Below are 27,650 nucleotides of genomic sequence, written 5' to 3'. Positions count from 1 at the left end.
GGTCGTAAGTGTGAAAAATGGCCACAAGTCACTTTCGAGGGCCATTTGTAACTGCGAACAATCCCACTGAAGGTATGCAGCACATAAAAATCTATTAGATGATCATTAAGCAGCAGGAACCTGGGATTACTTGAAAGCCATCGATGTGGCAAGTGCTGGAAAGGATATTCTAAATATTTGGAGCCAGAATGTTTTGGTAACTTTAATCGATGAGTAATTCGCTTTGCTGTAACTGTTTTGACTACTTATGATGTTATCAACTGCATTCTCATTTGAAGGAGACTGTAATGTTGGGCAAGCCCTAATGGTTACTACAGTGAAAAATGTAAGCTCAGCATTTGGAGTGTTTGTAGAAACAAGCAAACCTTTTAATTTTCTAATTGCCGTTGTAATGACCTGTTTCTACTCGGGCTTTATTTTGGTTTTCTCGGCCACACCAGAGACATCTGGGCATGATTCAGTTACGGCTTCATTATATATTTAAGTAGTGTTGGAAGAAATGTCCATCTGGGTTCAGTTCAGGGGTGGGTTTCCTGCCAGTTCTAACCTCTTCTATAGAACCGGTTCCAGCTCCCTCCCCCCACCTGTCCACCCATCATCAAGATGAAGAGTGAGAGGAGGAATTCTGGGAGTTGAAGTCCACAAGTCTTAAAGCTGTCAAGTTTGAACACCCCTGGGTTTTTTTTTCCCTAAAGGGTTAGGGGTGCAAGGGTCTTGTAACTTGATAGCTTTAAGACTTGCACACTTCAATGCCAGAGTTCCTGAGCCAACATGACTGGAGGAGGAATTCTGGGAGTTGAAGTCCACAAGTCTTAAAGCTGTCAAGTTTGAACACCCCTGGGGTTTTTTTTCTAAAGGGTTAGGGGTGCAAAGGTCTTGTAACTTGACAGCTTTAAGACTTGCCTGCTTCAAATGCCAGAGTTTCTGAGCCAGCATTTTGGTTGCTAAGCAAAAGGGTTGTTAAGTGAGTTTCAGCAGTTGGCCACGCCCACCAACTCACATGGCCAGCAAGCCACTCCCACCCAGTCACATGGTCGGCAAGCCACTCCCACAAAGCAGGCCACACCTACAGAGGAGTTTCTAAAAAAATTTGAAGCCCACCACTGGTTCAGTTCCAAGTGGGGGAACAGACACAGGAAAAAAAAAACACGGAGACTGCTGGGAAAGATGGTTTAATGGTGGTCAGGACCACAGGGTTTGAGAGGCTGGGGAAAAAAAGGGCAGAGATGCGGAGAGTGTCCTGGTTTTATGCTCTCTCTGGGCCCTACCCCAGAGTTTCCCGTCCCTGTGCAAGAAATGCCCTCTGATTGGTGGTCAGACTCCCAGGGGGCGGCGGGGGTCTTAGCTAACTTTGTAGGCTGTCTGTCTTTTGAGTCCCAAGCTTGGTTGAGCCTTTGCTGGGTGATGATGTAATGAAAGGGCTTTGGGATTCCTATCATGGCTCTGCCTGAACGAGGTAGATCTTTGTTATGTAGAATAGACTGGCTCAAGTCTTAATGATGCATTGGCAAAGGTGGGGGCGGGGAGGAAGCTGCAGGGAGCTGCTTTAAAACATGTTTCTCCTTTTCTCATCCAGGGAAATATCATATTCTGCCTTTTTAATATTTCCTAAAATATTTCATTTTTCTTGGAGAGGGGTGAATGCTAACTCCCTACAATAGCTTCCCCCCCCCCGCCTGAGTTATGTTTCAGCTGCCACACAGTCTAGCCATGTTTATCATAACATGGATTCCTCATTCTGTCTGGGTTTCTAGAAATGAGCAGAGTGGAGTTCTCCGCTTCTCCCTTCGGTTGAAAACGGTCTGTTAAAAAAAAAAAACACTTGGGAATAGATAGTGTTTCAGGAAATAAAGAGTTCCGAATATCAAGAAGTAATCCATTTTGATGCTTCTGAAGGCCAACCACTGGGAGAATTATGGGTTTCCTTGTGCAGGTGGTTGACCCTTGTTAGAACAGGCTATAGGTAGTCTTCAATTTCTGACCATTCATTTAATGACTGTTTCAAGTTACGATGGCACTGAAAAAAGTGAGGTACCAGTCCTCATCTTTATGACCATTGAAGTGTCTCTGCAGTCATGCAAGCAACATATGTGTGTGTGTGTGTGTGTGTGTGTTGTATTTGTGCTGATAAATAAATAAAGGGAGACTAGTATAAATCTTTTTCAAGCTATTTAGCTCTCATCAGCTAGCCATACCCTTACTGGGATTAGAACCTGTGCTGTAAGGGTATGGCTAGCTGATGAGAGCTAAATAGCTTGAAATAGATCTATACTAGTCTCCATTTATTTATTTATCAGCACAAATACAACACAAATGTAACAAAGGCAACAGTAAAAAAAAAATTGGCTTTCTGTCTGGATGGTCTCTTGTGACGAGCCGATAGACAGAGAAAGGAAGCAGTAGGCCTCCTCCCATATTTGGGCATACCAGGGGTTGTGACACTAAATACATATCTATATCTATATATGATAGTTGCAGCATCCAATGATTATGCGATGGATATTTGGGACTGTCTCAGCCAGCTTCTGATAAGCAAAGTCAATGGGAAAGCCAGATTTGCTTAACAGCCATGTGTTTCACTTAACAGCCACAATGATTCACTTAATGGCCATGACCCAAATGATTATAAAACTGGACACAAAGCTCTTCGGCTTTGAAAGGGAGATGAGCACCGCCCCCTAGAGTCAGGAACAACTAGCACTCCTGTGCAAGGGGAACCTTCACATTTACTTTATAGCTTATATTCCTCTTTTCTTGCTTTGTTCTTTTAGCCTCCTTGCATTACCGTTTCGTTTGTCATAACCTTCCTTTCTTTTAGTCTTGATTTTACTCCTTGTGCAAGCTTCAAGTAGCCAACTTCAAAGCATTAGTGGGTTATCTGCATTCCCTCCCTGTTCTTTATGCATGAACGTAATCAAGTTAACTTTCCTCTGATGACCTCCCTCCTTTACGTTTAATTGTCTAATCATATGATCCCCTCTTACACTCTACTCATTCCAATTTGTTGCTTATTGGGCCCAGATTGCCATAAAACCAATACCCCACAGCTGTTCTTTTTTTTTTTTTTTGCCTAGTTGCCTAATAACTAACAAGGTATTTAACTCCCCCAATTAACTCCAAAGCATAAGGAAACTAGCACGTAAGTGGGTTGTAAAATACTACTCTAAATGTTAAATGCCATACAATTACTAAGCACCTTAATTGCTAATGTTTCATTAACCAGAAATTTAAAGAAAAGGGGGGGGGGAAACTTGTTTAGGTTGAGCTATAATTAGCTAAGCAGCTTCTGAAAATGACTGTTTTTCTAGTATTAAAACTTCCCAGGTAGAATTAAGTCTGAATCCGTCAAGACCAAGTCAAGTTCACTGTAAGTTTGGGGCTTTTAAAGTTACTGTTTAAAGTTGTACCGTGTTGATTGGCATGACAGAATAATAGAACAGCAGAGATGGAAGGGTCTTTGGAGGTCTTCTAGTCCAACCCCCTGCTCAGGCAGGAAATTCTACACCATTTAAGACAAATGGTTGTCCAATCTCTTCTTAAAAACTTCCAGTGTTGGAGCCTTCACAACTTCTGGAGGCAAGTTGTTCCACTGATTAATTGTTCTCACTGTCAGGAAATTTCTCCTCAGTTCTAAGTTGCTTCTCTCCTTGATCAGTTTCCACCCATTGCTTCTTTCCTGATCGTAAGAACAATTTAATCAGTGGGAAAACTTACCTCCAGAAATTGCGGCTACTCCAACCCTGGAGGCTTCTAAGAAGAGATTTGACAGACATTTGTCTGAAATGGTAATCTGAAACAGTTGCAGGAATTGGGTATGTCTAGTCAAATGAAAAGAAGGACAAGGGGTGATATGATAGCTGTGTTTCAATATTTGAGGGGCTGCCACAAAGAAGAGGGAGTCAAGCTATTCTCCAAAGCACCAGAAGGCAGGACAGGAAACAATGGGTGGAAACTAATCAAGGAGGGAAGCAACTTAGAACTAAGGAGAAATTTCCAGACAGTTAGGACAATTAATCAGTGGAACAGAAGTTGCCTCCAGAAGTTGTGGTTGCTCCAACACTGGAAGTTTTTAAGAAGATGTTGGATAATGAGTTGTCTGAAATGGTATAGGGTCTCCTGCCTAAGCAGGGGGTTGGACTAGAAGACCTCCAAGGTCCATCCCAACTCTGCTATCCTGTATTCTGTAATTAACGTCCTTCTGAAATCCCCAGGATGAGGCAATGGTAGATTTCCTGCTTTGAACACGGGAAGCTGTCACAGAAGTGTTTCTGAGCTCATTAGAGAGGGATCACAAAGACAGACAAACATGGAACCTACTGCAGGTCTCCTTAACAAAATGTCAACAGCAAAAAGAAGAATCAGCCAGTGGAGAGAAGAAGAAATAAAAAAAAAACAACTGAGATAAAAGATAAAAGATGGAATGAAACAGGCCAAGAAATCCTATGCCGAGCCACCAAAAACAACAACAACAGACCCCTAAGTAGGAGAGATTTAAAGAGGCCATTTCTGCCTTGGGGTTCATGAAGGCAACCCCGGGGATTAACTGTTGATTTTGCAAAACAAAGGGGAGGTGTAAAACACCAGGGTTTCCCAACAGCAGGTGATGCTGTCAAATGTTAACACTCAAGGAAGGCAAGCTAAAGGGGAAGAGAAGCCGAGGTTCAGAGTAGACACTGGAGGATTTGGTGAGAATGGGGGGAAAAAAAGGTATAAACACCATATTAGAGAGGCAGAGAGAGAACAACAACAACAAAAAACATCCCTGCAAACAGACTATACACAAATACAGGAACACACAACAGTACTAGACAGAACTCATAACTGAATAACAGAGTTGGAGGGCACCTTGGAGGACTTCTAGTCCAACCCCCTGCTCAAGCAGAGGGAACCTGTATCTTTTCAGACAAATAGTTGTCCAATCTCTTCTTAAAAGGCTTCCAGTGTTGGAGCACTCACAAATTCTGGAGGCAACTTCTGTTCCACCGATGCATTGTTCCCACTGTCAGGAAATTTCTCCTTAGTTCTAGCTTGCTTCTCTCCTTCATTACCCCAAAGGTGCTTTTTTCAGGAGGCAACTCGACTTTATTGGGGGTTTTGTGTGTGTTTGAAGACGTTTCACTTTTCATCCAAGAAGTTTCTTCAGCTCTGGCAAGATAGAGGGAGTCAATCTATTTGTTGGAAGGAAATGTCCTTCTGGGTTCGGCTCCAAGTGGGTGAAAAAGAGACTGGAGACATGGAGGCTGCTTGGAAAGATGGTTTTAATGGTGGACAGGACCACATGGCTTGAGTCCTGAACAGAAAAGGTGATCACGTGCTTCAATGTTGGTGGAGAAGAGAAGGGAAGGGAGGGTGAGATGCTGAGTCCCTGGTTTTATGCCCTCTCTGGCCTTTGATCCTGAGCTTGTGTTCTGATTGGTTGTCAGACTCCCATGGAGCCATGCAGGGACAACTCTCTAGGCTGCGTTTTGAATCCAGGTTTGGTTGAGTTCTCAGATGCCATGTGGGGAGTTGGGTAAAGGGCCAATATTATCATGCCTTAATCCCATCCCTCTGGAGCTGAAGGGGAGAACTCTTTATTATGTAAAGTGGACTAGCTCAGGCTTTAATGGCCCATTGACAAAGTGGGGATGGGTAGGAAGCTGCAGGCAGCTATTCTCTCTTTATAAAACATTTTTCTTCCTTTTCACACCCAGAGAAATACTCTGCCTTTTCCATATTTCCTAGGGTATTTCATTTTTTTCTGGGAGAGGGCTGGGTGATAACTTCCTACATATTCTCCAAAGCACCTGAAGGCAGGACAAGAAGCAACAGAAGGAAACTAATCAAGGAGAGAAGCAACCTAGAACTAAGGAGAAATGTTCTGGCCATGAGAACAATTCATCAGTTTTTTGCTCTTCTCCCCCCTCTACCCCCCCCAGCACTCTAAGAGCCTCCCAAAACTCTGCATGCCCCCCTCTTTTTTTTTTTTTTTTTTTGCAACAAACAGGCGTGCAGAGGGTTTGGGAGGCCTGCAGAGTACGAAAACCTTTTTTAAAAAATTTACCTCTTCAAAATCATGGTGCGTCTTATACTCCCAAAAATACGGTAATCTCTTCAAGATTTACAGAGATGCTGTGTAGATCTTTCCTGTTGAGGTGTGCGTACTTTTCATTTACAAATGACTCCTATAGAACCCTACTATGCAGATTTCCTACCTCCTTGTTGATTAAACAAAAGGGGAAGAGATTATTGTACGAGTGGGTGGTGAGGAGAGTTCTATGCCATTAATTTCATTTTGAGTTGATTCACATGACTCACTGAGTGACTGACTCTTCAAAGCTTTTGATTTGGGAGGTGTGGAAATGGAAGGCCGTGTATGATTATCACAGCTGAATTAAAAAAAAATCTACAGCCTTTTACACACAAAAATGTTGTACTGCCGTTTTGTAAAGACTCATTTATCATCAGAACTATGGGGTTACAATTGTTGTTAAAAGACTGCAAAACTAACCTTGATAACTTAAACTTTCGACTTAATAGATTAGAACGTTCTTCAGATCAGGGATCGAGTTATCCATTCTCCTTACATCCTGGCTGTCTAGGGAGATTCTCAGTCATCCAGGCCACAATTGCGCAAAGGTTACTTTTTCAAGAGGCAACTGGACTTTCTTGGTTTTCAATGTCTTTGTTGTGGCGTGCAGAGCTGGCAGCAGATTCGGAGAGTGAGGAGGTTGGGGAGGAACATGGGCCAGTCCTGGAGTCTGGGGAAGGCTCTGATGAGGGCTCTGTGTCGGAGGCAGAGAGGGGGACAGAGCCGTATGCCAGTTATCAGCTGCCTTCAGAGTCAGACATCAATGAAGCAGACGAACAGCTGGAGCGTCTTCCCAATGTGTGCATGCACAGAGTTGCCAGAGGAAGGCAACAGCTAAAGAACAGGGGTCGACTTAGGAGTAAGGCCACAGGTGGATGGTGAGTGGCCCCTTCCAAAGGGAATAAAAGAGGGGCGAAAGGGGAGTGGAGTTTGCAGGAGACAATTAGTTCGCTTAATTGGTTCGTGACTCTCCGAGACCCCTTGGCAAGTTTTGCAGATATCGGCCTGGCAGCTCTCCAAGCCAGAAAAGGTCTGTGACTCTAAATCCTCCCTTGAGAGGCTTTGCTGGATGTGAATGAGCAGAATTCACAGTCAATTAATAAAAAGGGGTTTATGTCGGGACAAGGAGTTGGCTTCATGCTCTAGGAAGCCTCGGTCAGGAGAGTCTTCAAAGGAAAAATATCTTCAAGAAAGAAGAAAGTAAGTCCAGTTTCTTCTTGAAAAAGCACTTTAGGGATTTACACCCTAAGTTTGTCACCCCAGCAACGAGGCACCATGAAAGGGAGAAATAGAAAAAAAACTTGTTTTAAAAAGTCCTTAAGGGTGCCTTTTTCAGCAGCTTATTAAGCGTGTCGAATGAATTGAGATGCTGTACAAGCCTGGATATATATATATATACTTTTTTAAGCGAAAGAAATGTGTCTGCAGCCCATGGGGGGTCCAATAGGAGGAGGGAAAAGTTTGAAGTTCATTACTTCAGGGTAATTAGCTTGACCCTGGGATTGTACATAATAGTTGTTGAGCACAACCTGTTCCCTCTGGAGGCCAAGATGAAAATATGTTGTTCTAAACTAAAGAGAGCTTGAAAATAACTAATGAACGCCCCATTAATTTCCAGTGGTACTAAAATGAACGTGTGGTGGAGGTTGAGCAGTCCTTGTGATCCCAAAAAATAATAATTCTGTATTGGGAACTTTGTCATAACTCCAAATAAAAGCCCAGTCAAAAAGAAAACAGAAGAAAAGACTGTACAATTGTACAACCCTACTTTAAAAGGGACACACGGTGGCTCAATGGCTAAGAGGCTCAGCTTGTCGATCAGAAAGGTTGGCAGTTCGGGGGTTTGAATCTCTAGCGCCGCGTAATGGAGTGAGCTCCTGTTACTTTCCCCAGCTTCTGGGAAGGTAACAGCGCTCCATCCGCCTTTGGCTTTTAGTCATGCCAGCCACATGACCACAGAGCTGGCTCTTTGGCTATGAAACAGAGATGAGCACTGCCGCCTAGAGTCGGGAACGACTAGCACATATGTACGAGGTGAACCTTTAACTTTACTTTAATTGCAGAAATGGATGGATTCATTTAGAATAGAATAGAATAACAGAGTTGGAAGGTACTTTGGAGGTCTTCTAGTCCAACCCCCTGCATAGGCAGGAAACCCTACACCACTTCAGACGAAAGGTTATCCAGCATCTTCTTATAAATTTCCAATTTTGGGGCATTCACAACTTCTGGAGGCAACTTCTGTTCCACTGATTAATTGTTCTAACTATCAGGAAATTTCTCCTCACTTCTAAGTTGCTTCTCTCCTTGATTAGTTTCCACCCATTGCTTCTTGTCCTCCCCTCAGGTGCTTTGGAGTATAGCTTTACTCCTTTGTGGCAGTCCCTGAGATATTGGAAGGCTGCTATCATGTCTCCCCTGGTCCTTCTTTTCATAAAACTAGACCTACCCAGTTCCTTCAACCGTTCTTCATATGCTTTAGCCTCCAGTCCCCTAATCCTCTTTGTTGCTCTTCTCTGCACTCTTTCTAGAGTCTCCACATCCTTTTTACATCATGGTGACCAAAACTGGATGCAGAATTCCAAGTGTGGCCTTACCAAGGCATATTTAAATGAGTAAACCGCATGTGTTGAGTCTCAACTACTTTTCCTTGGTTTGCTGAGAGATAATGAGAATTAAAATCTGTGCATCTGGATGCTTAAATTAGGACACCTTGTTTTATTTAGTTAAGATGATATTATTATGGTTAGTGGCGCAGTCAGCCAGATGTTTAGACTGGATTTGGTATTTTTACCCACCTATCAAGTCCTTCCCAAGGACCTAAGATAGGCAGATGTTTTTAAAAAATAATATTAAAGGTATCATCACAGGTTATATAGCTGTTCCAAGTAAAGCTGCCTTTTGCAATTGACTGATAAGTGATTTTGTCAATGTCTAGGTCTCTAGGAGGTTTAAATGGTGCTCCAGAAGTTTTGGGATATCAGGTCTCTCCCAAAGGACCTATTGTGGTTTGTTGTACAGTCAGCCAAATGTTGAGACTGAATTTGGTATTTATTTTTTTTAATCACCCATCCAATCCTTCCCAAGGATGATGATGACTTACAGGTATTGGCAGATTAGGAGGTGTTCAGTGTAGTGGAACATTCAATGGAAGTCAAAATCAGCACCTTGGTCAGTGTTTTATGGAACCAGTGATTCTTTTTAACAGTCCTCAATGAGTTTTTGGACCTCTCAAAACCTGTGAAATAATTGGATGAGGGATGTGGGTCCTGGCTGTTACGTTTTCTGAGCCGTTGACTTGTCAATGAATTAACAGGCTTTCTCCAAGTTAGTAATCTTATGTTCAAGTAAGGATTTCTTTCTTGGAGCAGTGTTACTGGAGATGTTGCCTCTACTATGGAAGCTGCTCCCTCTCATAAAGGCTTCAATTAATTCAATTAATTTCTGAGAAGTCACTGGGCCACTTCTTGAAGTAAAAGTATCTGGGATTGGGACCTAGGAAATGAGGAAAGAATCAGGTTCAACACCCCCCCCCCCACAAATAGATTAGTTGGGGCAAATTAGTTGGTAGAACATTTGCCAACTCTCAACTAGTTGAATGAATTAAATTGAAGTCGATGAGCTATTTTCTTTCTCGCTTGTAAAGAGTTTTATTGAGTAGCTTTGACTGGAGTAGATTCCTTCCTTCCTTCCTTCCTTCCTCCCTCCCTCCCTCCCTCCCTCCCTCCCTCCCTCCCTTCCTCCCTCCCCCTTTCTTTCTTTCTTTCTTTCTTTCTTTCTTTCTTTTTCTTTCTTCCTTCCTTCCTTCCTTCCTTCCTTCTTTCCTTCCTTCCCAAAATATTGTTTGTATCAGTCTTTCAATTATTTAAAGATATTTCTTGAAGAGTTCACAAGATCTTTCTGTCAAATTCTTTTTAAACCATAGTCTATGGTCTTTTTAGCTGATTAATCAGCAAGGTAAGACTTTAACTGGCAGTATTAGATAGTAGTAGTAGTAGTAGTAGTAGTAGTAGTAGTAGTAGTAGTAGTAGTAGTAGTAGTAGTAATGTATACATGGAGTGACTAATGAAAATGATTAATACAGCAATAGAGTTTTTTCCTCTTCTAATAACTACAGTTTCTAACCCCATTAGATCCTAATTGTCTGTTGCTTTTCATGCATGCAAATATTTAATAATTTACATTTATAAATTTATGTAATTATAATATAGAAGTGTTGCTGTCCCTATTGCTCTTTTCCTCATTTCCCACATGCTGAGGGATCACCTCTTATTCTAAAGTTTACCAATCCACACAGTGTAATGAGATATAGAAAGCAAAGCAATTGCATCTTAAATCAGATCTTCAAAATAGTTTTAGGTGAGCTCTGGGTTTTCTGATGGAATTCTATTTCCCTCCTTTCAAATATGGACAATGAAATTTGCTGGAAGAACAGCAGATCTCTTTATCAAACTCTAGACATTTATAATCTCTTGGATTAATGAAGAGTTTTAGATCCAGGGAGAAGAAAGTGGGTCCGATGACACCTGTGCCATGAAGCTCAGGTTGAAAGACTACCCAATTCTTCACATTGAATGATATACCGGGTTTCCCTGAAAATAAGACAGGGTCTTATTTTCTTTTGATCCCTGAAATAAGCACTTGGCCTTATTTTCGGGGAGGTCTTATTTTTTGAGGTGCAGGAGGTGGCGAGCGTGGTCACCTCATGGCTGCTGCTGTGTTGCAATATTTCCGAGGAGGGCTTATTTTAGCACATGCGCTCAAAAGCCTGATTGGGCTTATTATCCAGGGAGGTCTTATTTTCGGGGAAACCGGGTAGATCTGTTACTATTAGTTGTATCCTTGTTTGAGACCATACAGGGAGTATATAGAGCAATTTGTGATTTATCCTCCAAGTTTTATTTCCTCCCCCCCCCCCTTTTTTTTTAGATTAAAAAGAAGCCAATGAATTTCCACTTGTCTCAAAACACAAGGTCACAATTAATATTTCTTTTATTTATACAAACTTAATAACAAACACAATCTGACGCCCCCTGGTTGCCTTGTGCCCTTCTTTTTCCTCTTTCTTTTCTCTTTTTACTGTTGCGTCGGATAACTAAATGGACCAAAACACACAGCTTCCTTCTGTGCAAAAGTAGGAAAGAGTCTACTTTGTTAAATATTCCCTTTGACATTGGTAATGAGTCTTAGAGGGGCAATGCACTGCCTCGCAAGCCAATGGAAGTTCCCATTTTGCACAAAGGGAGGGGAAATTGGCAATGGGTGGCCACTTCCTTTGCCCCCCCAGATAGTTCAGCTTGAACCAGTTCTCTGCCTATAAAGAAAACGTCTTGAAAAGACCTCAGCTGATCGGAATATGAAAGTTCTCTGGGTATCTACCAGAGAACAAATTTGGGGCTGAGCCCAGAAGTCCTGTTCTGCTTTTCCTTTGACAAGGAGCTGTTATAGCTTTGTTGCGACGAACAACCATCTCAAATGAGTGGGGAGAGAAGCCTCTTGTCCTCTTGAACTTTACCCCAAGATTTAAGCTTTGAGAAGTAAATGTAAGGAGGGAGAAATAAGAGACGGTGGGAAGTTTTATGGACAAGAAAGGAGAGAAGGATCAGCCTGCGTTCCAAGTGAACATGTCAGATGAGGGAGACCACCATCAGAAGCAACCCAACGGATATGGAGAGAAGGCAAAGGAGAGGACCCGCACTTCTTTGGTTATTCTACAGTCCGTTAACCGCAGTATTTTCACCTCCGCAGTCTCTCCGGCCGCTGAGCGCATCCGTTTTATCTTGGGGGAAGATGACGACAGCCCAGCACCACCTCAGCTCTTCACAGAACTGGATGAACTTCTGCTTGTGGATGGACAAGAATTGGAATGGAAGGAAACGGCCAGGTGAGTAACATTCATTGGGCTGGTTGGGGATTGCATTTTGTCCTTGAGAATGGAATGGAATGGAAGAGAATATAATTCTTCATTGGCCAAGTGTGATTGGGCACAGAAGGGATTTGTCTTTGCTTCATACGCTCTCAGTGTACATAAAAGACAAGATACATTCATCATGAATCATAAGGTACAACACAATGATACGCATAGGGTACAAATAAGCGATCAGGAAACAATATCAATATGAATAGAATATAATTTTTTATTGGCCAAACATGATTGGGCACAGAAGGAATTTGTCTTTGGTGCATACGCTCTCAATGTACATAAAAGACAAGACACATTCATCATGAATCATAAGGTACAACAATGATACGCATAGGGTACAAATAAGCGATCAGGAAACAATATCAATATGAATAGAATATAATTCTTTATTGGCCAAGCGTGATTGGGCACAGAAGGGATTTGTCTTTGCTTCATACGCTCTCAGTGTACATAAAAGACAAGATACATTCATCAAGAATCATAAGGTACAACACTTAATGATAGTCATAGGATACAAATAAGCAATCAGGAAACAATCAATATCAATATAAAGGATACAAGCAATAAAGTTGCAGTCCTGCAGTCATACGTTGGGAGGAGATGGGTGATAGGAACGATGAGAAGACTAATAGTAATATTAATGCAGACGTAGCGAATAGTTTGACAGTGGTGAAGGTTCAAGTCCCACGCCAAAGAATCTTGACCAATCCTACATGTCAATTTTTTTTGGGGGGGGCATGTTTCCTAAAATAAGTTCTCCTGTATGGAGATGATTATGGTCCAGGGTTTAGGAAGGTGTTTCTGAACAGCAAGAATTTATTCTAGCATTTTATTTTAAATACCTCTTTAGAAAGCTGAAAGGGGAATAGGTTGTATTCCAGAAACAGGTATGTTAAAGTCACATTCCATATTACCTTATCTCTGGTGTTTTCAATCATTGAAATAGTTGTATTGAAATAGTTTTCAAATGTCAACTTTTTAGAAATGAGATGGTAAATAGGGGCTACATTGCATCCTTGGTAACTTATATATATATACTCTGTTATGTCACTCCATATATATATGTGGAGTGACATAACAGAGTGACTTGTACCAGCTTCTGCCAACCTAGCAGTTCAAAAGCATGTAAAATGCGAGTAGAAAAATAGGAACCACCTTTGGTGGGAAGGTAACAGTGCTCCGTGCACCTTCGGCGTTTAGTCATGCCGGCCACATGACCACGGAGACGTCTTCGGACAGCGCTGGCTCTTTGGCTTTGAAACGGAGATGAAAAAAATAATATAGGACCCAGTCTTACTTTTGGGGAAACGCGGTAGTTTATTTATGGAAGTTCTGGGGTTCATTTTTTGATGCTCCTGAAGGCCAACCGCTGGGAGAATTATGGGTTTCCTTGTGCAGGTGGTTGACCCTTGTGAGAACAGGCTATAGGTAGTCTTCAATTTCTGACCATTCATTTAATGACTGCTTCAAGTTACGATGGCACTGAAAAAAGTAAGGTACCAGTCCTCATCTTTATGACCATTGCAGTATCTCTGCAGTCATGCAAGCAAGATATATATATCATATCATATCATATCATATCATATCATATCATATCATATCATATCATATCTATCTATCTATCTATCATCTATCTATCTATCTATCTATCTATCTATCTATCTATCTATATCTATATCTATATCTATATCTATCTATCTATCTATCTCTATCTCTATCTATCTATCTATCTATCTATCTATCTATCTATCTATCTATCTATCTCTATCTCTATCTCTTCTATCTCTATCTCTCTCTATATATTATATCTATCTCTATCTATCTATCTATCTATCTATCTATCTATCTATCTATCTATCTATCTATCTATCTATCTATCTCTATCTCTATCTCTATCTCTATCTCTATCTCTATCTCTCTATATATATTATATCTATATCTATCTATCTATCTATCTATCTATCTATCTATCTATCTATCTATCTATCTATCTATCTATCTCTATCTATCTATCTATCTATCTATCTATCTATCTATCTATCTATATATATATATGATAGTTGCAGCATCCAATGATTATGGGATGGATATTTTGGACTGTCTCAGGCAGCTTCTGACAAGCAAAGTCAATGGGAAAACCAGATTTGCTTAACAACCATGTGTTTCACTTAACAGCCGCCCGCAATGATTTGCTTAACAGCCGTGATCCAAATGATTATAAAACCGGACATGCCTCACTCAACAATTATCTTGCTTTGCAACAGAAATGCTGACCTTAATTTTGGTCTTAATTCGAGGACTATTTGAATTGAACTGGATGGGCCAAGTGAAACATTTAAATGAATTTTGCCCCATTTTACAAACTTATTTTTTTGCCACAGTTGTTAAGTGAATCATTGCAATGGTTAACATGGTCGCTAAGTGGGTCTGGTTTGCTGGTCAGAATTTCGCAAAAGGTACACACACACACACACACACACACACAATCATGGGACACTACAGCCATTGTAAATATGAGTCAGTCGCCCACTGTCCGAATTTTGATTTAGTGGCCATGGGGAGGCTTCAATGGTCATAAGTGTGAAAAGCGGTCATAAGTCGCTTTTTTAAAAAAGTGACATAACTTTGAATAGTTGCTATATGAACGGTTGTAAGTCCGAGGACCACCCGCTATATACTTAATGCGTAGATTTCCAAACCTTCAATCTGGATCTAATTCAAGCGAAGCGCTTTGAGGATGGCTGTTTAATTCAGACAACTACGAAAACAAGCGTTGGGTTGCTTAGTCCAAAATAATTTTAGAGATACCTGGAGATAAATTGTTCAGGAATAATGGACCCCGTTAAGCAATAGTGAATGAAGATGCCATTAATGTAATCAGGTTAGTGATTCCATGAACCTGGCTTTGCTTAGAGGAGACTTTTAACTATGACGTTATAATAACTTATCTTTCTGCCAAGTCTGAACTCTTTTTATTTTTCACTTTGGGGAAAATTACTGGATCAGGTAACCCAGGGCTGATCGAAGTGCTGACTCAGTATTGTGCAGGATCCGTGACATCAATGCTTTTAAATATTAGCCTTTCAGTTCTTCTCTTGTTTTTTTTTAAAGCTCTCCTAACTCAACTTTCTGCCTTAAAACATGTTTTTTTTTAAAATTGAATTTCAGTTATGGCAGATAACTAGCAATAGCAATAGCAGTTAGACTTATATACCGCTTCATAGGGCTTTCAGCCCTCTCTAAGCGGTTTACAGAGTCAGCATATTGCCCCCAACAACAATCCGGGTCCTCATTTTACCCACCTCGGAAGGATGGAAGGCTGAGTCAACCTTGAGCCGGTGAGATTTGAACCGCCGAACTGCAGATAACAGTCAGCTGAAGTGGCTGCAGTACAGCACTCTAACCACTGCGCCACCTTGGCTCTTCCCCCTGTGTGCATTTTTGAGGTTTCTAATATTTCTTATATATAGGGACGCGGTGGCTCGGTGGCTAAGACGCTGAGCTTGTTGATCAGAAAGGTCGGCAGTTCGGCGGTTCGAATCCCTAGCGCTGTGTAACGGAGTGAGCTCCCGTTACTTGTCCCAGCTTACCCCAACCTAGCAGTTCGAAAGCACGTAAAAAGTGCAAGTAGAAAAATAGGAACGAAGGAAACAGCGCTCCGTGAGTGAGTGACATCGAGTTGGCCACACCCACCCAGTCATGTGACCACCTGGCCACGCCTGCCCACCCAGTCATTAGGCAGATCGTATTAGTGGTCTGCGGGGTTTAAAATGATGGATTTAGTGGTCCCTGAGGTCTGAAAGGTTGGGGAACCCTGGACTAGAAGATTATGCAACACAATTTGAGCTGAGGTGGCGCAGTGGTTAGAGTGCAGTACTGCAAGCCACTTCAGCTGACTGTTAGCTGCAGTTCGGCGGTTCAAATCTCACTTGCTCAAGGTTGACTCAGCCTTCCATCCTTCCGAGGTGGGTGAAATGAGGACCCAGACTGTGGGGGCGATATGCTGACTCTGTAAACCGCTTAGAGAGGGCTGAAAGCCCTATGAAGCGGTATATAAGTCTAACTGCTAATTTGTAGAATCCCACCAGTTTTGACATATTCAGCAAACCATGGTTAAATTTGCCAATGGTTAGGGAATGCAGTCTTTTAGCTCAGGTATTTCTCCAACTGCTGTACAGATGCCATCTATCTTGTTCTATTCTAGCAGGCAAAACGATCAGTCCTTAGCTGCCGTGCTGGCATTTGTGGTTTGTTCTTTCGGAGAATGTTGGCGCGGCTTTCCCTGGTGCGCTGGCAACTAGATGACACTCTAGCTTCAAAGAGCTGTTCCAAGAACAAAGCAATGAAAGTTGTTAAGCTTTTGTCACTTGACAATTAAACCATTTGAAGAGCAAGGAGAGTTAAAGAGAACTTCCTTTGTTTTGGCTCCTGTTACCACAGCTTGATTGATGAAGTTGTGTTGATTTGGAGAAAGGAGTTGCGCAACCCAATCACTTTTTTGTTGTTGTTGTTGTTGGTTGCGAAGTCATGTCCGACCCATCGCAACCCCATGGACAGGTTCTTCCAGGCCTACCTGTCCTCTACCATCCTTTGGAGTCCATTGAAGCTCACGCTGACTGCTTTGGTGATTCCATCCAGCCACCTCATTCTCTGTCGTTCCCCTTCTTCTTCTGCCCTCCATCTTTCCCAGCATGAGGCTCTTCTCCAGGGAGTCCTTCCTTCTCCATAATTTTTTTTTCCATTTTCATAGCATATAATCACATGTATACTATTACATAGTCAATATCATGTTGTATTATTAAGTAATTACATCAATTCATCTTGCCATCAACTACCAAAAAAAACCCCAAAACCAGTTATTGGCTCTTCTGCTCTCCATACACCATATTTATACCTTATCTGACACTTTCTTCCCCCTCTCTCCTCCCCCTTTCTACCTCCTTTCTTCCCTCCATCATCCTTTTCTACTCTACTTCCCCTTCCTTTCTCCTTCTCCTCTCTCCCCTTACCACTCCTCCTTATACACCTCATCTTCCCCCTTCACCCTCTCTCCTGTCCCTCTCTTCCTATCTTTCTTCTCTCCTCTGCTTCCCACTCTTCTACATCCTTTCTTCCCTCCATCATTTTCTACTCTACTTCCCCTTCCTTTCTCCTTCGCCTCTCTCTCCCCTTACCACTCCTCCTTATACACCTCATCTACCCCCCTCTCACCCTCTCTCCTGTCCCTCTCTTCCTATCTTTCTTCTCTCCTCTGCTTCCCCCTCTTCCTCTAATTCACTTGGTGTATTTCAGCTTCTGAGCAAACTCCCTTTTGTGTTGATGGTATTTATAATTCCATTTCAATATACATAAAAAAGAAAAAATAGCAGTATACATGTACAATCATAATACCTTAAAATCCAACACCCCTCCTCCAACTTAGTAAACTCCACTCTCTCCCTCCCAACCCCCCCAACCTCCCCCCCCCCGACTTCCCAGAACCAATACAAGGTATAAATCTTTAACAAGAACAGTTTAAAATATACTTAAAGAGAAAGTAGAAAATTAATAATGTCTTTGAATTGAGCTTAGCTCCTCCTTGTTAGGCTAACTATAAACAATTTGTATCATTTCTGATCTTAATCATAAGCTATCTGAAATTTCCTAGACCCTTATTTATTTTGAATGTAGTCAATCCATTTTTTCCAGTCTTGTTTATATCTCTCGTTTGAATAGTCCTTAAGATATGCAGATATTTTAGCCATCTCTGCTAAGTTTGTGACTTTCAGTGTCCATTCTTGGATAGTAGGCAAATCTTCCTTCTTCCAGTATTGGGAGTCCTTCCTTCTCATTAGGTGGCCAAAGTCTTTGAGTTTTTTCTTCAGGATCTGGCCTTCTAAAGAGCAGTCAGGGTTGATCTCCTCTAGGACCGACCGGTTGGATGGCCTTGTAGTCCAAGGGACTCGCAGGAGTCTTCTCCAGCACCAGAATTCAAAGGCCTCCATTCTTTGGCGCTCAACCTTTCTTATGGTCCAACCTTCACAGCCATCCGTTGCAACTGGGAAAATCATAGCCTTGACTATATGCACTTTTGTTGGCAGGGTGATGTCTCTGCTTTTTAGTCTGCTGTCTACATTTGCCATAGCTTTCCTCCCTAGGAACAAGCGTCTTTTAATTTCTTGGCTGCTGTCCCCATCTGCAGTGATCTTGGAGCCCCGGAAAATAAAATCTACTACCACCACAATTTCTTCCCCAACTATTTGCCAGGAATTGAGAGGGCCAGATGCCATGATTTTAGTTTTCTTAGTGTTGAGTTTCAAGCCAACTTTTGCACTCTCCTTCTTCACCCGCATCAAGAGTCTCTTTAGTTCCTCTTCCCTTTCTGCCATGAGAGTGGTATCATCTGCATATCTGAGGTTGGTGACCCCATAACTAATCCTTTCCTATTGTTTTGTAACTCAAAGAGAAGATAATCACTAAAAAAGAGTTGAGAAAGTTCTAATTCTGTGGGGATTTTTTTTTTAAAGGCTGGGTGGTCCTCGACTTATGACCACAATTGAGCCGAGAATTTTGGTTGTGAAGTGATACATTTTTTAAAGTGAGTCTTGCCTCATTTTATTCCAATTTCCAATTCAATAAAATTTGTATGCCGCCCACTCCCTAGGGACTCTGGGCAATCCTTTTTTGTCACAGTTGTGAAGTGAATCACTTCAGTTGATAAGTTAGTAAAATGGTTGTTAAGTGAGTCTGGCTTCCCCATTGACTTTGCTTGTCCGAGGGTCGCAAAAGGGGATCACGTGACCTGAGGACTCAGCAACGGTCATAAGTATGAACCAGTTGCACTTGGACTGAATCTGCTACTAAGTAGGAGTCTTAGATTCTTATGCTGCTTTGACTTCAAATGCTAATCCCAAAGGTGCTTTTTCAGGAGGCAACCGGACTTTCTTCTTTTTTTCTTTGAAGATGTTTCACTTCTTATCCCGGAAGCTTCTTCAGCTCTGACAAGATGGTGGAGAATGGAAGAGCTGAAGAAGCTTTTTGGATGACTGGGAACCTCTACAGACTTCAAATGCTAAGAATAAAAATATTTATTGCTTAATTTTTTTGTCTGTGCAATTGCTAAGGAAATGTATTTGCTCGCTTTTATTTTGCGTTCATTTTAATCTAAATTGGTTGTTTCAACGGCTTTTATATACTTTTGATTATTACTACCCTGTTTCCCTCAGAATAAAACCTCCCCGGATAATAAACCCAATTGGGATTTTCAGCGCATGCGCTAAAATAAGCCCTCCCCCGAAAATATTGCAACACAGCAGCAGCCAATGAGGTGACCACGCTCGCTGCCTCCTTCACCTCAAAAATAATAAGTCCTCCCCAAAAATAAGGCCAAGCACTTATTTCAGGGGTAAAAAAAATAAGACCCTGTCTTATTTTCGGGGAAACACGGTATGTATGCCGCCCAGATTCACTATATGAGATGGGCAGCTATGCAAATATGATTAAATAAATAAACAGAAAGTGGAAGCATGAAAAGTGGCCTCCAATTTTGCTCTGGTAGGTTTGCTTTTTTATTATTATTATTAGCAGATTTTTTAAATTATTTTTTTCCCTTCTACAACACCTTACAGTCATTACATCAACATTGTTATGTCATCATACCTGCACATGTATATAATATTTCGCTTCTATATTTACACACCTTTATACACAGTTCTATATATATTTATATATATTGTTTTTTGGCTTAATTAATTTTATTCCTGTTTTGCAGCCATTTGTACCAATTGTTCCAAATTTCATAATATTCCGACTCGTCTTTATCTTTTAATTTCAGTGTTAATTTGTCCATCTCTGCACAATCCAAAGTTTAGTTTTATCATTAATTCATCCGAGGGGGTATTATTTTGTTTCCAGCATTGGGCAAATGCTATTCTAGCTGTAGTTAGCAGATGTGTTAATATGTACTTAATTTTCTTTGTATATTTCCCTTTGATTATTCCCAGTAGAAAGATTTCGGGTTTATATTTTATCTGGTCTCCTGTAATTTCTTGCACCCATTTCCAAATTTTTGTCCAATATTTTTGTGTTTCCGGGCAGGTCCACCATATGTGATAATGAGTCCCTTGTACTTTTTTACACTTCCAGCAGGTCGGCTTCATGTTTGGGTACATTTTAGCCAATCTTGTTGGTGATAAATGCCAACGGTAAAACATTTTGTATATATTTTCTTTAAGTGCTGCTGATTGTGTTAGTTTACAATTTGTGTTCAAAATTCTTTCCCAATCTACCAAGAGCCGAGGTGGCGCAGTGGTTAGGGTGCAGTACTACAGGCCACTTCAGCTGACTGCTATCTGCAGTTCGGCTGTTCAAATCTCACCGGCTCAAGGTTGACTCAGCCTTCCATCCTTCCGAGGTGGGTAAAATGAGGACCCAGATTGTTGTTGGGGGCAATATGCTGACTCTGTAAACCGCTTAGAGAGGGCTGTAAAGCCCTGTGAAGTGATATATAAGTCTAACTGCTATTGCTATTTGGTTTCCTTTTTTCTCATCAACCTTAGTCTCACCTTACCCGATTTTCGGCAGGCTGAGACGCACCTTTAGATAAAAGTTCAGCCTCGTGAATTCTTTTTCTCGTTCCAGGTGGATAAAATTTGAAGAGAAAGTGGAGGAAGGAGGGGAGAGGTGGAGTAAGCCCCACGTTGCGACGTTGTCGCTTCACAGTTTGTTTGAGCTGAGAACATGCATAGAGAAAGGCTCAATTCTGCTGGATTTGGAGGCCTCTACACTCCCTCAAGTCGTAGGTAAGTCTTAACAGAGGTGGACCGTTACGTGCGTAGCATCTTTGACTTAGAAGAATGGTTGGTGGTCTTAAAGATTTTTCTTTTTAGAAAGAAAGGGTTTTTTTTTTAAATTAGATATTTTAACTTCTTTTATAAACAAAGTGTTGTCCGGATTCCCCCCCCCCCCCTGCTTTTTTTTTTTACATGCTGTTATGTGTAGTTCATTTTACATCCTATTTTCATTTCACATTTTAATCATCTTATTTTCTTTCCATATTTTCCAGCTTAACTTTAATTGATCCTTAATATATAAACAATATCCTTATTGCCTCTCCGAGTTAATCAAGTTCAACATAATCATTCCCATCTATTCTTCTTCTTTACTCTCAATATCATATATCCTCAAATTCAATTTTATACAGTAAACATTTCACTTAGTTAATTATCCACAATTAATAGGATTAATCTATTTCCCTCACATCATATTAGCTGTATACCATTGGTTATATTTTACCAGATTTCATTCTATTCTACTAGTAAATCCTTTTCATTTTTTCCTCTTTTCAATTATTTTCTCTTAGTCTCTCAGGAACTTCACTTCTCTGCATCCATTCAACTAGCTGCTGCTTCTTCTTCTTCTTCTTCTTCTTCTTCTTCTTCTTCTTCTTCTTCTCCTTCTCCTTCTCCTTCTCCTTCTCCTTCTCCTTCTCCTTCTCCTTCTCCTTCTCCTTCTCCTTCTTCTCCACCTCCACCTCCACCTCCACCCCTTCTCCTTCTCCTTCCCCTTCTCCTTCTTTCTATATTTTTTCTTTCCAATCTTTCTTTTCCTTTTTAATTCTCTTGTTTTAGGACCTCTCCCTAATTCCACCCCCCCCCCCCCAATCTTTCTCCTTTAATCTCACCTTTACTATTTAATTTTCCCTTTTTGGGGGCCATTTCTCCTTTGTCCATCTTCTTAAAGATTCTTGAGAATCTAATCTGGGTTGATCAATGGGACCAGAGATTAGTCTCCTGAATGTTCGGACTCAGGATGGTGCCCCTCCCTCTACCAGAATGTGTAGAGCAGAGGTGTCAAACTTGATCTCATTGAGGGCCGCATCAGGGTTGTGTTTGACCTTGGTCGGACGGGAGGGGTGTGGTCATCTCAACGTCACTCATCAGCTTGACGTCACTCCTGGATGGTCTCCTAGAGTCCTCTGCCAGTGAAAACGAAGCGGGGGGGGGCACGCACACATGGCCCCAGTTGAGGGCTACCTGTAATGGTAGCTGGATGGGTGGGATGCAACCTACTGAAGAAACCTTCCCTGTTGGTTTGCCTCTTGGAAGTTTATGAGCCCAGGCACAAACATAAAACCAGCTTTTCACTTTTTCGTTCTGGTTTAACATTTTTTAATTATAAAGTATTGTAAAATGCAACATACAAAGGTAAAAAGAAAAACATTGGGAGTGGGGAGAGGAAGAGAAGTTAGGAAAGATGGCGGGGGGGGGAGAAAAAGAAACATTGACTTCCGACTTTCTCTGTTACAGTAAAATAAAGCTTTACCATCAAATCACAACTTCTTCTTCTTCGTCTTCTTCTTCTTCTTCTTCTTCTTCTTCTTCTTCTTCTTCTTCTTCTTCTTCTTCTTCCTCTCCTCCTCCTCCTCCTCCTCCTCCTCCTCCTCCGTCCTCTTCCTCGCTCCCTCCTCCACATACTCTGGAACGCCTCAAGCAATTTCAACCAATCTTGGTACACAGATGACTTACTCTCTGGAAACAAATGCTGTGGGGTAAGACACCCCTAGCACCCCTCGGGGTGTGTGTTATGTTAAGATGCAGCCTGTTGTGCCTTAAAATGGCTTCTACCGTTCTGCCGTAAAACGGCTTCTACTGTACAGCCCAGTGGCATTGCCATGATAACGTCTTCACAGTATTCCGCAATGGGACTCCCTCTGGCAAGGGGGAAAACCCAACATTAGAAATTACGTTTGGTCCGGACATTTTCCCCCTATCAATAAATACCCAGGCAACGCCGGGTAATCGGCTAGTAATAGTACAAGGAAGCCATTTCTCTAAAGCTCTATCAATCTAATCTGCAAAGCCCAGAATCAAAGTTTCATTCTTTTCCGCTTCAAGCGTGGAGTTCACAAGTGACGTGGAAACACTTATGTTCTTTTCTTTAACCAAAGTGTCCAGTTTTGCCATTTCAGCTGATTTTCTCTTCACTTTTCACCTTTGCCCGCCTCTCCTCCGTGACCCGTCAAAACCGCGTTCCACAAAAGCGCGGTCGACGAAAGCGCGTATGTGACGTCATCACAGCGCGACGAAAAAGATCAAAAAATTGAAATAAAAATTAAATTACAGCAAGCCGATTCACATAAAGGTAAGGGTTAGGTTTAGGGTTAGGGTTAGGGTTAGGTTAAGGGTTAGGGTTAGGTTTAGAGCGTTAGCGTTACGTTTAGCGTTAGGTTAAGGGTTAGCGTTAGGTTTTTTGTTAGGTTAAGGGTTAGGTTTAGGGTTAGGTTTAGGGTTAGGTTAAGCGTTAGGTTTAGGGTTAGGTTTAGGGTTAGGTTTGGGGGGTTAGGGTAAGGTTTTCGCTTTATTTTTACATTTTTCGATCTTTTTCGTCGCGCTGTGATGATGTCACATACGAGCTTTCATCGACCGCGATTTTGTCGTCCGCGGTTTTGTGGTGGAACCCTCTCCTCCTCCTCCGGTTGATGATGGTCTCTTTTCCGCCTTTCAGAGATGGTTGTGGACAACCAGATCGAGACCGGCCTGCTAAAGCAAGACATGAAGGACAAGGTTGTCTACACACTGCTCAGGAAACACCGGCACCAGACCAAAAAATCCAACCTCCGATCGTTGGCCGACATTGGGAAGACCGTCTCCAGTGCAAGTAGGATGTTAACCAACCCTGATAATGGTAATGCAGAGGCTGGTGGGCTGCGGCCTTCCCATAGAGACACTCTGAAAAGCTAACTCTGTTCTCGGCTCATGGAGACGCATCTAAGACATGAGTAACTTAGCCTAGCAGCGCCCAACCTTTGGGGCACCGGTTCCATGGAGAGAGGTTTTCCCCGTGGACCGGAGGGAGGCGTGGCTTCACCTGCTGCCTGCATTCCCACAGATGGGGCTTCGCTTGTTTCCATGGCCCAGTTGCTGGCATGCTGCGGCCACGGACCGGGGGTGGTTGAGGGATCCCTGGCTTAGCAGATCCTACTGATGGATTTATCAGTTCTGGATTTCCGAAGGCTTGTAGCGCTGTGTTGCATGGCTCTTAACACCTCTCTGCTCCAGCCTGGGAATTGCTGCGGATGTCCTTTGGTTTCATTAGCCTTGGGCCCGTGCCTGAAATGCGAGCGCTGTCCACAGAGAAGAAGGACAAACGCAGCGCGGTGGTGCCCTCCGTTGTAGTGGTACTGGTGCGGGTGTATTGTTGCATGGCCATGCCTAAAAGTTGGAGCTAAATGTCTGTGGAGAGATTCTCAGTCATGCAGGTCATGGTTGTCCCAAAGGTGATTTTTTCCCCCATAGAATGGAATGAAATAGAATAGAATAGAATAGAATAGAAATATGGAATGGAATGGAATAGAAAATATGGAATGGAATAGAATAAATGGAATGGAATAGAAAATATGGAATAGAATAGAAAATATGGAATGGAATAGAATAGAATAAATGGAATGGAATAGAAAATAGTGGAATGGGAACAGAAAATATGGATGGAATAGAATAGAATAAAATGGAATGGAATAGAAAATATGGAATGGAATGAAATGGAATAGAATAGATAGAATAGAAAATATGGAATGGAATGGAATAGAAAATATGGAATGGAATAGAATAAATGGAATGGAATAGAAAATATGGAATAGAATAGAAAATATGGAATGGAATAGAATAGAATAAATGGAATGGAATAGAAAATATGGAATAGAATAGAAAATATGGAATGGAATAGAAAGAATAAATGGAATGGAATAGAAAATATGGAATGGAAATGAAATGGAATAGAATAGAATAAATGGAATGGAATAGAATAGAAAATATGGAATGGAATGGAATAAAATATAATTCTTTATTGGCCAAGTATGATTGGGTACACCAGGATTTGTCTTTGGTGCATATGCTCTCAGTATACATAAAGAAAAGTAAAATAGTTACATTCATTAAGATTCATAAGATACACACTTAGTGATACTCATAGCTTACTATAAAGCAATCAAATCATACTAGGAAACAAATAAAACAGTACAAGTCATAAAAGTACAAGCAAGAAGGTTATAGTCAGAAGTAGAGAAGGAGTTAGGTAATAGGAAGGATGAGAAGAAAAATAGTAATACAGGCTTAGTAAATAGTTTGACAGCATTGTGGGAATTAGCTGTGTTAAGCAGAGTGATGGCGTTTGGGGGAAAACTGTCCTTGTGTCTAGTTGTTCTGGTGTGCCGTGCCCTATAGCGTCGTTTTGAGGGTAGAAGTTGAAACATTTATGTCCAGGATGTGAGGGGTCTGTAAATATTTCACATAAGAAGCAAAATGTCTTCGAAGAAAAACCAGAAAGTCCAGTTGCCTCTTGAAAAAAACACCTTGGGGCAACCTGGATGGCTAAGATCTCCATAGAGATTTATCTTTGCATTGTATCCAGGCAGGTGTAAATTCTGTTCAGCTGCGGCTTATATGACCTTATGGCAGATTCATGGTGCTATCCAGCTATGATGATACCACTCGAATAATGATTCTGCTTTTTCTTCCTCATTTCTTTTTAATGTAGCAAGGGTGGGGGTGGGTGGGAAACACAGTGGAAATACAATGGAGTTCATGCGAAAAAGCATTCCCTCTTCTAAAATACCATATTTAAGGTAACCACATGTCATGTATTTGTGCACTTGAATTGGTGGTTAAGCTTGCTCCAAAGGGGGTGTGGGGGTGTTATTTCCTCATCTTTCCCTCCTACCTTACAATTTGAGAAATTGTGATGTCAGGATCCTTAGGTCTCCAAGCTTGGCGATTTTAAGCCGGGTAGCAAAGCTGGCTGGGGAATTCTGGGAGTTGAAGTCCACCCAGCTTAAAGTCGCCAAGCTTGGAGACGCCTGTTCTAGGGAATGGTTTCCACAAGCCCTCTCCCCCTCCTCACCCGTGCCAAACCTCCCACACGCATTGAGCCAACCTGCCCTCCTCCTTTTCTCCCCAACAATGTCTGACTCACTCACTCCCTGTTCACCTTGGGATAGTTTCTCCCCCCTCCCCACGTTGCCCACTCGAAGAAGGGACTTCTGTGTGGTTGGATCCTCCCTTAACCTTCCTAACCCCCCCTCCCCTTTGATTCTCCGTTAAGAAGGGTGGTGGGTTTCTCTCTGGTTCCCACCCTCCCCCGGGGGGGGGGGGGTTCGCTTCCATTTCATATGGTACCAAACGGGTTTCTCTGTGAATCAGGGATGGTCTCGGAAGCTTCTCAGTGAGGCTGGGGGAAATGGGGTATGGTGGTTGTTGGTTTTGGGGGGGGGGGTTTCCGGAGGAAGAAACCCCCTGGCAATAAATGCCAAAATTTCTGGTTACTAAAATACCATATTTAAGGCAGGGACACGTGCTTGATAAAAACTTATGATTTGAAAGTCTTTTTCTGCACGATTATCATTACGGGGAACTGGTTCTCAAAAATCTAAATCAGGAAAAAATATATGACAAGAACAGATCTTGACCTAGAAAGTGTAGAACGTATTAGAAATACTTGAACTTTTACAATTTCCCAGGATCTGCAGATTAGATGCAATTTGGAGAGTAAGTACAACTATCCATTTTCCCCTCTAAAAAGCTTTTTTTTTCAATAGGAAAATGATGAAAGCCTCACAAACTTAACCCAGAAAGTAATACTGTTACCACCTTTGGAGATGAAATTGCAGTGAGAACAATAATAGCATTACGTCGCTTAAAAGAAAATGTCACCTTTTCTGAAATGGTACATGCCTCTAATTTGCTTCCTTTGTCAGAGACAAATTTGAATTGCACTTTCAAAAGATTTCCTTCCTAACCTAAGTGCTGCAGACTAGTGAATATGAGTGAAGAGGAAAATACCGTATTTTTCAGAGGCAAGGCGCCCTGAAGTATAAGACGCATCTAGCTTTGGGGAGGAAAACAAGAAAAAAAATCTGCCTTTGCCTCCCAGCAATTTGCCTCCTTGCAGCAAATAGCAAACAGCCCATTTCAGTTTCAGCACAGCCTGTTTAGGACAAGCAGCTGGTTGTTGGTTGGATCGGCCTCCCAACAGCCCTCAGCTGTTTCAGGCTGCAGTGATTACCATACCCATTCCGGGCAGCAGGGGTCGGAATAAGTGGAAAATGGGGCATGTGGAGGCTGAAAACGCGGTGCGCAGAGGCCAAAAATGGGATGTGGAGGCCAAAAATGGGGCGCACAGAGGCAGCAATAGGCAATGGCAATCCTTGCAGCCTGAAACAGCTGATCGTTGGGAGGCCGATCCAACCAACAATCAGCTGCTTGTGCTAATCAGGCTGTGCTGAAGCTGAAACTGAAAAAGGCTGTTTGCTGTTTGCTGGCAAGGATGCAATTGCTAGGAGGTAGAGGCCAAAGGGTGGGGGCCGATGGGTGGGTGGGGTTATATTTGGGTATGTAAGACACACCCACATTTTTACCCTCTTTAGGAGGGGAAAAGTGTGTCTTATACTCTGAAAAATACAGTAGATGAAATTGAAAAGTGATAAGACTGTAGCAGAAGAAGGAGGGAAAAAAAAATAACACCATGCTTTTAAGAGCGAATGAAATAATTTCTTAAAAATAGGATCATAGTTTCCTAAAAGCCAGCTATTCTAATAAAATAGCTGGAGATAGTACAAGCTTAGGGTTAGAAATGAGAACCCTGCAGTCCTATCCTAAAACAAAGAATGCATCGTTTATTTATCAC

The 27,650-nt window shown here is 41.8% G+C and overlaps 1 protein-coding gene across 3 annotated transcripts in view; it reads left to right on the top strand.

The window, feature by feature from the left end:
• SLC4A4 (solute carrier family 4 member 4) overlaps positions 1 to 27,650 on the top strand; it is a 175,386-nt gene that overhangs the window by 69,186 nt on the left and 78,550 nt on the right. For 2 of the 3 annotated variants that reach the window (XM_032224275.1, XM_032224274.1), the window contains exons 4-6: positions 11,819 to 11,954; positions 20,613 to 20,773; positions 23,478 to 23,657. In XM_032224275.1, coding sequence (XP_032080166.1) covers positions 11,819 to 11,954; positions 20,613 to 20,773; positions 23,478 to 23,657 — 477 coding nt within the window. The remainder of the gene's footprint in view (positions 1 to 11,818; positions 11,955 to 20,612; positions 20,774 to 23,477; positions 23,658 to 27,650) is intronic. The other variant, XM_032224276.1, reaches the window with a different exon arrangement.

This window comes from Thamnophis elegans, chromosome 9 (assembly GCF_009769535.1).
Source record: "Thamnophis elegans isolate rThaEle1 chromosome 9, rThaEle1.pri, whole genome shotgun sequence".
NCBI classification, from domain to species: domain Eukaryota; kingdom Metazoa; phylum Chordata; class Lepidosauria; order Squamata; family Colubridae; genus Thamnophis; species Thamnophis elegans.
This window is presented reverse-complemented; position numbering and strand designations above follow the sequence as displayed.